The sequence below is a fragment of the Epinephelus moara genome, chromosome 15 (genome assembly GCF_006386435.1).
Source record: "Epinephelus moara isolate mb chromosome 15, YSFRI_EMoa_1.0, whole genome shotgun sequence".
In the NCBI taxonomy this organism is placed as follows: domain Eukaryota; kingdom Metazoa; phylum Chordata; class Actinopteri; order Perciformes; family Serranidae; genus Epinephelus; species Epinephelus moara.
Genome location: NC_065520.1, coordinates 6140462 through 6153565, shown reverse-complemented (window position 1 = coordinate 6153565; position 13104 = coordinate 6140462). Strand labels below are relative to the sequence as shown.

General features: G+C 40.4%; 1 protein-coding gene across 2 annotated transcripts in view; it reads left to right on the top strand.

Annotated features, from left to right (window-relative positions):
• Window positions 1–13104, top strand: part of creb3l1 (cAMP responsive element binding protein 3-like 1) — a 42967-nt gene that overhangs the window by 15388 nt on the left and 14475 nt on the right. Inside the window, exon 3 of one of the 2 annotated variants that reach the window (XM_050063493.1) lies at window positions 954–1040. The exons of the other annotated variant lie outside the window; for it this stretch is intronic. Coding sequence (XP_049919450.1) covers window positions 954–1040 — 87 coding nt within the window. The remainder of the gene's footprint in view (window positions 1–953; window positions 1041–13104) is intronic. 2 annotated transcript variants of the gene reach the window in all.

The window sequence follows — 13104 nt, the reverse complement described above, 5'->3', positions numbered from 1 at the left end:
ATAAAATACTTAAAATGTAACCCACCATAATCAGGTTAGACAGGAACATCTAGAAGTAAAATGTGATACAGTTAAAGATTTAAATTGCCCAATGGATAAAAATGATGAAAGTTTTAAATGGTTCTGCAAGTTGTTCCACGTTGCAGGTGCACAATACGAAAAACTGGATTTTGCAAGTTCACTAAAAACAGTTGGTACCTGCAGTGTAATCCAATCACTGGATCGAGTCTGATAAGAACCTACATTAAAAGAAAGCATGGCACTGATATAGTTAGGTAAAAGACCAATAAGAGCTTTATAAATAAATAAAACCCAATGTCTTTCACGTCTTACTGCAAGGGAGGGCCACCCAACCTTGGAATATAATTCACAATGATGGGTGTTATAGCTGTCACCAGTGATGAACCTTAATGCAGAGTGGTAAATAGAGTCCAGAGGCTTAAGAGTTGCAGCAGAGGCGTGCATGTACAAAATATCACCATAGTCCAACACTGATAAAAAAGTTGCCTCAACAAGCATTCTTCTACAATGCGGTGGAAAGGAGAGTCTGTTTCTATAAACACACATGCTTTTGAAAAGGACAAGACCTGACGAACAGGCCAACAGTAATGTCTTAATATTATTATTTAAAGTTACTGTGCATTGATAAAGGTTTTTTGGGCATTATTTTGATGGTATTGTCAATGGGATTTTAAAGACATCTTGCAGGAGGAGGGCCCAGTCCTAAGCTAATGCTCTTTGAGAGGCCTTGGAAAGGGAACGTGGAAAAGTTTGGGATCCCCAGTTTTAGGAGAGAATAAATGTAATTTTCTAGCTTGTCTGAATAAAGCGACATGGAACATTGACATGACAGACACCTGTGTCTCCATGACAAACAGCCATCACTTTAACAGACTGGTGAAGACAGCGCTGTTACGTTTTCCATGTCTGAAAAGGACTTTTGAATCTCACAGATATTCAAGCAGAGCACAGCTACTCTTTAAGTGAAGACTCCGCCCCCCAGAGCCCAGCCCTGTCAATCAAAATGGACCACGAGTCTGGTAGGTCGTCCTATTCATTATAAAATTAAAAAAAAAAGCATAGTTTATGCTACCTGGAAACATGCACAGCCAACCACAACTGTGCTGCTGATGTTTAGTCTGGTTCTTTATCATGCTGGCTGTCCCCCCTGGTTATCTGGTTGGCTCTCTGCCTGAGTGATGTAATACTTAACATGCAGTTTGACCCTGGCTGCTGTCTGTCAAATGCTATACACTCTGATTGGCTGAATCCACCGTCTGTCATATGACATGTGTGATGATAATCTGTAATCCATTATATTGAATGTAAGAGGTGCCTGTAGGAACAAGTGTTTACCGCAGCACATTATAAAGTACTGCATATTTCTGTCTTTCTCTCTGACTCATCTTTCTCATTATCTCCTCATGTCTTCTTCTCTGTCTGTGTCTCTGCCCGTCTGTGCCTGTCTCTCTCACTCTGTCTGTCTGTCTGTCTGTCTGCATGCTCTCCGTTTGTCCCGGGGATCCTGCTGTCTGAGCAGCAGGATCCCAGTCTGAGCAGTTTTCCTCCAGCTAAGCCCTGCCCACCTAACACACACACACTCACACACACACATGGACTCACACAACGCTATGACAAGCATATGGTTTTGAGTCTGCAGCTTTAGCCGAAGCCAGCGGAAACTCTCTTTCTCTCCTCTGTCAGGTTATCTCTCTTTCTCTCTCTCACTTGCTCTCCTGTTTTCTATCTTTCTCTCCTCTTTCTCCCTTAATCCAATTAAATCTGCTTTATTGGTATGGATATCAGATTACCTGGACTGCCAAAATACCACACTGAGCAAAAAAGAAAAAGTCTAGCTCACATCTAAAAACAGCTGACTGTGTTTCCAGTTCAGTGCTGTGAACTGTGAGTTAGAGTCACTCCAATCTATCCAAACTGAACATGTATGCTTTGGTTACAATGTAAATGTACACTCATGCCAAGACAAACAGGACGTTATAAAAACTAAACTGACGTATGAAACCACTAACTATCAACATAATATATTACCTCATAAAATTAAAGATTTACACAGCTTTGATTCTGAGGTCAGTTACTGTTTATCTATATATACATACATATACATACTCGTTCATTGCCTCCGTCTGTAGCTACATAACTGTCATCTCAAGCTCACATATGGAACACACACACACACACACACACACACACACACATATATCGTATATATTTGAATCTACTCCAGCCTGTGTGATATTGAACTTAATCCAAAATACATTTCACAACCTGTGCCTGCTCCATAAAGCCTCACTATAGACTTTGGGATACTTATTTTCCACTAGCGTTAAATCTCTGCTTGAGTGCCTGTACTGTACAAACAGACCATAACATTTAACATCTATTTTCACTAACATGTAGTCTGAGCACCATTTATATAACATTTGAGAGAGGTGATATACAGCAAAGTTTCAATGTTTTACACATTGACTGTCATAATACAACCCTGTCACCTCGAAATTGCGTTTATATACAACTAATGTGAAACAGCAAATAGGTTTTGAGGGAAACGTAATGCCGAAAAAATTATGTTTACTATTAAGAAAATTAGGAAATGTTGCAAATCTGAATTTTAACTGAATTTGTATTTCTGTTATCAGCATAATGTTAAGTGACAATGTATTTGACTTATTTTCCACCCATATAGGCAATCTTACAATACAGCAGGCCTACACACTACAGCCCTTTTTAAATAGGAATTGTGCAAATTTGCAGGAAAGCCCAATCAGTCTTCTTTCAGCATTGGCAGTATAAAAACAAAATTGGGGAGTGCAGCAAAATGCCGCCAGCCTACTTTTGTTTATACAGAATGTGCCTTTTTCAGGGCAATGGGGGGCGTGAGAAAGTAACATAACGTGTAGCTCAGCGTTGGACATAAACAGTGACGTACTCTGAGGGAAGCCGCGGCTGGTCAGTCCTTCGGCAATTCTCTCATAAGCTGGCCCATCCTTCACCATTTCCGTCACTTGACGGTTAATGGCCTCTTCGTTTGCGAGGACAAGGAGGGCGCGCAATTCTTTGTCTCCCCAGTTGCTCATCTTTACAGCGTCTGTCAGGTTTGCGTTTCCCTCTCGCTACTAGTTGGTCATTCCTGCTATCAGCTGTTTCCTGTTTATCCACCGCCAGTGGCTCGCACTTGTCATCAACAGACTCCTCCCACAAGTCATCAACAGCCCCTCCCATGGTGGAACGGCGCCTCGTTATTTTTAAACCAAAAATGTTCCGCCAATATGTCTACCCTACAAGGTGGAAAATTGGGCACCTCGGATCAACTCGCCAATCCGGCTCTGTGTGTCTAAACGGCCGCAGCTAGCCGGCAAAACGGCCCAACATTCGCCGAAAATCTGGCAGTGTAAAAGGGGCTATAGTGTATACAGCATTACTGTTTTTATGACCTTTTTTTTTTTTTATTAACATTTAACCAAAATTACGACCTGTCTCTAACCTGATCAAAGTGCTTTTGTTGACTAAACCTAAGACAAGAGTTGGGATGCAAACTCGAAGTTCTGGAGTCAAGGTCCTGTGCTTTGTACATTTTCTTTCTTAAAAAAACTTGGAACTAATTTAAGGTAAAATCGTGAGTGATCAGTCTGTAACCTTGTGGAACGTTGAGACTTGTAGTCAAGAGGACAGCAGGTGAACTGAAGGTTCAAACTGTGTCAAAGTTCGTCAGATACGAAGAATGAAATTTCCAATAATGACGGAATGATGATAAACATTTACTGAGGTCTAAAGGGAGTAATTTCAGTTACAGAACTTTCTTCTTCCTCCCAGAAAATCATGAACATTTACAGTGATTGCATCTTTTATAGTCGACACCCCATCCCAACATATGAGAGAATATTTGAACCTAACCTTGGCAGCGATAACATTGCCACAATGACGTAATTACATAAGAAAGCAGTTTAGGAACATGCAAACGTAATTTTTAGTAGACAGGGTTGCATTATAACCTTTTCTAATTGCAAATTGATACAAACAGAATCTTCTCTGCTTGTATATGTCGAGGTCTTAGGCATCATAAGGTCTTCTGTAGGGACGAATGTTCCTGTGATTTGATTATTAATACTTCCTGGGAAGATATCATTCTTTTGCAATATTGTGAAGTTTGATTTGTAACAAAGAATAGCAGATAATTCATCACATAAATGTGTATTTTTTTTACCATATTCTTTCATATTTGTTAGATTTTGTGTTAGGTTTTTTTCATAGTACTGTTCAAGTATCTTAAAATTGGGGAGAGAATGGTTGAAGGGTTTTACTGCATGCAGCAGTGGTGAAGTCTTTATTCTTTCTGTGATTTTAAGAGCCTTGTTCCTGGACTTTATTTGTCACACTGGGGAGATCATCTTCACTTGATGATCCACCTGTTGAATGCTGCTCTGAACCCCCCACTTGCTGCATAGTTTTCATTTTCAGATTTAAACCACACAGATTTTGTCCACATTTCCTCTGGAACAGCTGGATTGTTAGCTGCCATTTTAGCATGAAAAATATTTTGACAGGACTGCTGCAGCAGAGAAGTTGATCCAGTCCTTAATGGCATTTCAAGGTTGGACTTGGAAGCAGTGGAAGTGCTCAACTACAATAATTGCAGCGTTAATGAGGTTTGGAGAGGGCAGCTATGTTTCAGTGTATGTACAATATATGCTAACGCACAGGCACACATGGGGAAAAGGCAGAAGCTTCTGGCATGAATTGTCCATAAATACTGGGATCTCAGTTCCCGGTATTCAACCCTAATCTCCAGTGAAGCATCGTGGAGGCGTGAGAGGAACACTCTGGCAGAGAGGATCCCTGTGCCTTTTCACAGACGTTCTCAGCATCTAGTCAGAGCAGCACAATAGAGGCAGCTGCTTGTTTGTCTTGATGAGTCAGGTTAATTAGCCACCTGGGGAGGTTCAGAAGTAGTCGACCTTTCAGAGAGAGTTTCGTCGGAATTTGCGGTTCGTAGTGTGTTCTCTTGGACAACAACACAGAAAGCAATTATAAGATGGCATGTTGAGCAGTGGATGTGCCCGTATACCAATTACTCATACACGGATTACAGATCAAATTTGATTGATCCGACACCAGTCATAAAATGTTTTAAGGGAAACTGCCAGATAAGAGTGAGACTGCACAAGCTGCCACTTTTGCCTCAGCTCCTAAATATAACTCACATTAGAGTTTGAATTACAGAAGTCTCAAGTGTCTTCCATGAAAGCAACAGATGCCTGCGGGGGATTAAAAATTGATAATTATTTTTTGTTTGGTTATTTAACAGGGAAAACAGACAGTCATCAACTGTCCCAGAGCATACGACGGTTCATATGATATCTTACGAAAATGCACCTACAGTGATTTGTCCGATATTTAATGAAGAAGCGCCTCATAATTGACATTACATATTTAATGTAAGGTAAAGTACTTACTGTTAAGTTATGTTCATTAGGTTTAGGCAACTAAAGTTACAACGTACCTTAAAATAACCTCAAAGTAAGGCTGTGCAATTAATCGTCTGGTGATCTGATTACGATTTTGAGGATTTCAAAATTAATGAAATCGAAGGTAAACGATTTTTGGTAGCCTATCACGGACGCCGGGAGATTTTATTTTGTCATCAACAAAATATCAAAATATCAACAACCACTGCCAGTTATAACTCCCACACTTCGGTGGTCGACAGAGACAGGCCCTAACATCAAACTAAAAGCACTGAGGACTTCTGTGGTTATCAGAGAGTTTATTTAAAAAGATTGTTTACAGCTGTATTACCAACCTAGACCGAACTGCCTGCCGCTGCCATCTTATAAAGTCAATACACGTGGAATGACGAGCATGGCGTAACGTGATCTGAAGTCTGTGGAAGGTCTCCGGGTTGTACTTTTTCATCTTCTTCCCACAGCCGGGATAAGCACACACACGAACCATTTTGTCTGTCTGTGATGATCCGTCCACTCATCGCTCCCCTGTAGCTCGCACTAACTGTCATCCAATCTTGTTCGTCGATAGGCTTGTATGGGCTTTCCAAGATGGTGACGATGGTATGTTGAATTTTGGGCAATAAATAATAAAACAAACAAACATTATCGTTTGCATAATCGTGATTTCAATTTTGACCAAAATAATCGTGATTATGTTTTTTTCCATAATCAAGCAGCCCTATCTCAAAGTTCACTTGATTTCACACAGTCCCAATCATCGGTCTCCTGGGGAAAGTCCTGTGTTTGTTTGACCAATCCACCACACAATCTGCCTCCTTGCATGCACTTTTGGTCTTTACTTCCTTCTTTGCTCCCATCAGCACATTTGTCAAGTGAGCCTTACTGATAATGTGGAATATATACGAATTGTGGCGCGTTACAGTTCGTAGATATATGAAGGAACACTGCATGAGAACAGTTTCCTCAGCAGTCCTTGGGCAGGCAAATCCACAAAAGAATTGCGGCTTCAAATGAATTCATTCAGAGATGAAACATTGCATCATACAAAACAAAAAGCATTTTCCATCTAAAAACATTACGTCACACTTCAGAGAATTAGAGGACTCTATGTTTAGTACTTTGTGGTTAATGTAATTTTATTGATCATAATAACATTTTAATACTCCTGCAGTGGTTGATATGTCGTAAAAATGAACTCAAACTTGAGCTCATGTCTCCAATCATGGCCATATCGTGTTTAGGGCCCCTGGAGTAGAAACTTGTTGGGCAGCCTCCAAGTTCCCATCAAAATAGTGCATTCAGTCAATACTTTCGTACTGGAATTCTGCCTCACCTAATTTTAATTGTGGAGAGACTGATTACCAGGACAACAGCACAGCGAAGCCGATCAGCATTTCACAATAGCACAATACGGAGGTCATCTTCAGACATTTTAAATATGTTGCTTTGTGTGATTTATGTCATTGAACTCGATCATGAGTTTTTAACTTTCCTGTCCCCTTTCCCTTTTCCGTCTCACCCTCTCACTTTCCCTCTCAGCCTGTGGTCTCAGTCCTCGTTGCACTTATCCTCTCAGGGAGAAGCTGTGTGTTTTACTGCAGCTCCTACTGCGCTGCTTTATCCATTGTTTTAATACTCCTGCTGTCCCACTGAGATCAAACACAGTCACCACCTTTACTCTGTCAACCCCCCTTGCCAGGAGCCTTTGGTCATTAGCCATTACTCCATGATTGGATTTCTTACCTGGGTTTACTAGCCACACAGGCAGACTTTCTTTCCTTAACAGCATCCAAAGAGATCCCATAAAGCAGTAAGAGGAGAGGATCAGGTTTTACTTTACTACTTTCAAGCACAACATCTTTTACATTTACTTTACACAGGACCAAAATACAAATATGTCTAGAATGATGTGTAAACTCCTGCACAAACTTTTAGGGACTGAGGGAGGAGCGTCTTGCCTTCCTGTTGAGCTCTAAAACAGATTCAATCATTAAATTGTCATAAACATATATTCAAATTTGAATTCTGGGATGTTTAGGCTGCTGCATGTCACCTCACTTTAATGTCCTCTGACTGGCCAAGGTTAAAGTAATGTACCGCTTGTAGCTGTAGCTTATGCAAAACTACTCAGTCTGCTAAAGTCCATATAATGACATGGAAATTATTCTTCAATGAGTAGTAGTATGTAGGAAAACCAACAAAAAAAAAACAGCCCGCAATCATGTACAACTGTCTAAAATGTTCTCTTTTTAATCAAACATCCACCCTACATTCATATACAGGACCACCTTCCTATGCATTTGCTCACAGCTTCTGGTATTCATTAAAAAAAGGTAGCGGAGGGCTTCCAATCAAACCCTGGCTTAACAAGGGCAGCAGGCTTAACGAGGCTCAGACAAGCAGCAGGACCGGCCTCATTAGCAGAGGCAGAGGCAAAGGATGTGGGTAATAGGTAAATGGTGGATCCACCCCAAAACTGAATTTTGATCCTAATTTATTTTAATTTGTCGTCAATGACTGTTGATGAGTGACAAATGGCATATTGGCAATAGCAGTGAGCTGTAATGACTTTAATCATTCAGTGAGTCTACAGAAAGATTTGCACCAAAGCATCAAACCTGGGCCATTAAAGGTCTGGTACTGATGAGCTGTTTGGAGTTGACACCACACTGTCGGTGGCCGTGGGTGCTTAACACTATAATCCAGAGCAATATACCTTGACTGGTAGCTGGGTTGCCATGATAGTATTTGATAACAACAGTGACGTGTCTCAACTGCTTGCTCATTAAATCAAATTATTATTTTATTAGCTGCAGCTGTGTTTTCCATACTGTTATAAATGTCCCTTGAGCAAATTTAACATGTCACAGCTATAACAGTTTCCATCGGTACATTTTAATCAGGGTTAGGTTTGTCGTCTGTTGATTTTGAGACAAGACCGAAAACGTTTATAGCCTGCACAGTGTGTCCTGTATTTTTCAGTAGAGCTGAAATGATTAGTGAGGTAATCAATAGGTTCTTTACATATGATGTCATACATGAGTGTACTGTCTAGATGGTAGGGAGGCAATTGTAGGAAAAGATTACCAATGCTGCATGTGTTGTTTACGGCTGTTCCGAACGATCAAACTGGGAAAACAGGGGCCACTTAAAGACCTGAAAACAGTAAGATGTAAAGGGGAGACCGGAAAAAAACTCACTGAGTAACAGCAGCAGATGTGAGTCAGCTTATTTCAAACGTAAACCTGCCTCGAGATGGCTGCAATTTCATCATGCTGTGAAAAACTTCTCTGTGTTTTTACCCACGACCCAGATTTTTAATGGCGTTTCATCAGACCTCAGGGAACAGTTGACCTATTGGGTAGAAAATAGTAGTTAATGTTAGCAAACGTTAGCTCGTAATGTGAGTGCATCCACATACAGAGTTGAAATATGCACACATTTATACTCGCCGACCAAAAACAAGACGGCAGTTGAGCTGTTTCAGTTGTGGACCCAACCGCACAGAAAATAATCGAAGTCCACGAGACTCTTGCTCACTTTCAACTAGGGCTGCAACTAACGATTATTTTCATTGTCGACTAATCTGTCAATTATTTCTTCGATCAGTGGACTAATCACTTTCTCAAAAAATGTGTTAAAATGTTGAAAAATGTCTCTCCAAAACTCCAAAATTATGTCATCTGATGTCTTGTTTCGTACTCACGCCAAAGGGTTTTAGTTCACGGTCATGGGAGAATGTGTAAAGCTGCTGTATTTTGGGGTACTTTTATAGTACTTCTCTATGAAAAATGACTAAAACCGATTGTCACCGAATATTGTAATAGTTGATTAGTCATCGATTAGTCGACTTATCATTGCAGCCCTACTTTCAACAGCTTGCCATGCAACATTAGTAACACTAGGAGGTCTGGAGTGCAAGATAATTTGTAATGATGATCATGTCCACACCTACCCTGGAAATCCAGAGATCTCGCGAGAGCACAATTTGAATTTGCTCAGCAAGTCACTCTGGCAATCAGTAATGATGCTCATTACCTATGCCCATGAAACCGAGCTGCACCAATCACATCGGGGTATCTGATATAGGCAGGCCAGAGGCGAGCTAAACAGATGACGACAGCGCTGCGACGACGAAGTCCGGAATCAGTCAGTAAACATTGCAAGATGGCTACGGATGAACACCAGCTGTTTGAAACGGCTTTGGCCGCTACAATGAACGAGTTAGACTTGGCTTTTTCTCTAAAAGAGGAACAGAAGACGGCGCTCGAGTCTTTCCTTTGCAAGAAGGACGTTTTTGCTGTTTTGCCGACCGGATACGGCAAGAGTCTAATCTACCAGTTAGCTCTGCTGGTAGCTAAGCGTATACGTCACCCCGTGTATTGTTCTGATTGGTCGTAGTGTTATCCAATTGCGTGCAGTGATATTTACAAATGCATGCTTGGTGCCGCCCCTCGAGTTGGGCCATTTTCATTACTCATGGCCAGACCCTAAATCTTTCTAGATTTGGGTCTGGATTTCCAGGCTAGTCCACACCAGGCAAGTCGGTTAAATTGTCGGAAATATCACTTTTCTTTATTTTGAATCAATCACATCCAACATGACTCTCAGTTTTCTGGCGAAACCTGCTGCCTCCAGGTTCATCCAACCCTTTTATGTAGTCGCTTTCCTCTATTTCCACACCACAAAGTTTATGGATTTGTCACTCCTTGCCCTCCATCTGACTGTCACGCATTATAATAGTCACGTTATTGCAAACAAGCTTAGTAGATCGACAGAAAATTCAATTAATTTGCCAATTGATTAATTGTCCCAGTCAATTATGAAGCAAAAATGCTAAACTTTCCTGAGTAGCAGCTTCTCAAACATGAGGATGTGCTGCTTGTCTCTGTTTTCTATGACTGCGAGCTGGATATATTTGAGTTGTGGATTGGTGATCAGACAAAACAAGACATTTAAAGATGTCGCCCAAGGCTTTAGGAAATTATGATTGGCATTTTTGCCCGCTTCCTGACATTTCATAGACCAAACAAATCACCAGACACTCATGTACTACCCGCTGATGTAGGAACTGAGCTGAAACAAACACCACAAATAGTAATGATTTCCAGGATGAAGTTTCCCCGCTCACTATTGGGTTAAAATAAACCCCAAAATCTTGAGGTCAGTGTTTTTTCCTGTTACTGACACCACAGATTGTAGTGTTGAGTCTGCACCTATTGGCTTTAGGTTTGTCTAAGACAGCCACGGGGATTTGTTTTTAGGATGGACAGACTCGCTGCTGTAGCGATGGACAGGATAAAGCTGTCTGACGGACACACACACACACACACACACACACACACCTCCATCCCCCTCTGCTTCCACCCAGCACACTCGGCTTGTAAACTTCAGAGCATTTTACCAGCAGACATGTTGCTAGGAAACCAGGAGGTGATTAAAATGATGTTCACTCCCAACACACACACGCACACACACATAGCAGCAGCACTTGTCTTGTTAAACTGCTACTGCTCTTTCCATACACCACAGGAGCTTTTTGGCTGTGTGTGCGTCGTGACAAACATCAAAGTGTCCTGATGCTCACGTCTTATTCTAAAATTATTTATTAAGGTATTTAAAATGAAAACACTTCTCATTCTCGACCTGTAGCTGCTTTTATTTGTATCTATTTGACTCTAAAAATGTTTGGTTTCTTTCAATTTTACGTTAAAACGCTCATATCGACTGTTCGGTAAACTTGTGCCTAATGAGGTTCCCTTGGAGCGGTGCCTAATCAGCAGCTCACCTTTAAAATGGCCTTAATTGAAAGCATACATAGTTAACCTTCAGCTCTGGTGCACCCATTAGTGAGTCTATTATTATAAACTGTGTGGACAAGCAACGTCCAAATAAACAGAACATAATTTTGAACAAAATAACTGCGAGAGACAGTTTAAGAAAAAGACTGGTTCAAATTTATGCAGCGAAAGTTGAGATGTTCCATATTTTAGTCCCAAGTATGGGTCATTTCATTAGACCCAAACTCCCAAACACTGGTTTGTAGTGCAGGCTTTCTGATACAAATTAAAAGTCTCAAAACTAATCTGGCATTTTCTCTGATTTCTCACAGAAGGCAGCCTAGAGGAAAATTTTGCTGCTCACAATAGTCTTTTCTTTTTCTCATGAGAAATAAATCAGCCTCTTATTTGGAGACTCCTAAATTCTGGTCTGTTTCTTCTAAAGCCTCGCCTTAGGAAAAATGAAGAGCAAAAGAATAAATCAGCACGAGTTATTTTGCTGTGCTCAACTCAAGAATATAAAAAGTACAAAGTTAAGACTTGAACTTGATCGCTACGACAAATGTCTGATATTGTGCAGGCTCTTTTATAAGCCAGTCATATTTTCTTTTGGATCTTACTGTTATCTCAAGAGCTGATTATTTCAGATAAATAAGGATTACTGCAGTGGGAGAGGAAAAAGAGAAAACGATCAAAATCTCACATTGATGTTATATTGAGCTCAGTTATGTCTATGAGAAATAGGCTGGACAAAGAAGAGATCTGATTTTGAATTTTATTTTCCTGTGGGAGTAAGCACTTGTCCTCACAGGCTGAGTAGTACTTCTCATGTCAAGTAAACTGATCCACATGTGTACAGTTGGTGGAATTCTCCTTTTAAACCTTTTGGGAAAAAAAAAAAAAAAGCAGAACAGTGATGTCTAAATCAGAGTCCTGCATCAGGTCAGGTACCCATGCTGGGGACAAATCACCTTATTTTGTCTGAATTTTATTTGGTCAATTTGTGGGTATGGGTAGAAAAATAAAATAAAATAAATAAAACTTATTATAATTATTTAATATAATATTTTAACATTTGAATCCTCTGATTGCGGGCTTTGTGTCAGAGTGAGCAAAAAGTATTGATTTAAATTGTATTTCTTGAATTACTGTAATATTAAAATATATTAGTTTCACAACTATGAAAATGATCACTTTAAAGATTTGCAGTTTCTGGTCGGGAACTAATTGCAGAACTAACTGAGCATATGTGCAGCTGGCGGGGCAGGTGCTGTGTTGCATGTTGCATTGTTGGTTGGGGACAGGCCTTGAAAATAAGACCCCTTCAGGACAGATTTTGTTCCTGATATTAACCTTAAAATGTGATGATTTGATGCTGTTCATTTGATAAAGTTCAACTTTTAAATGGTGTGAAAAGTTCATGAGTTTTAAGTTCATTGCCTGCTAGGCAGGACTGGAGCCTCTTCATCATCTTGCCCACTAGGACACCAAATACACCAGGAGTGCTGCCGACTAGTTTCCCTGCAGCCCTGCAGTGGCACTTATGTTTCTAAAAATACTTCCTGCAGGTCACAGTAGACTAAACAATGGAGTACCTGCGAGATGCTTTTATATATATATCCTTATTGTGTTTTAGGGAAACTCCTTTAAAATTGCATTGTTGGGACACCCAATTATGCATATTTTCTGCAGTGTTTAAAGGCAGCAGCCGTTTCTTTTTTCAAGAAGGATACTGAAGACGAGTTGCTGGTTCAGCCCATCTTTTATTTCAGGGCAGATACACACTCGCTGGAGACAAATTATGCACCACAGTTGCCAAAGCGTCGTCGTCCAGCAGTCTG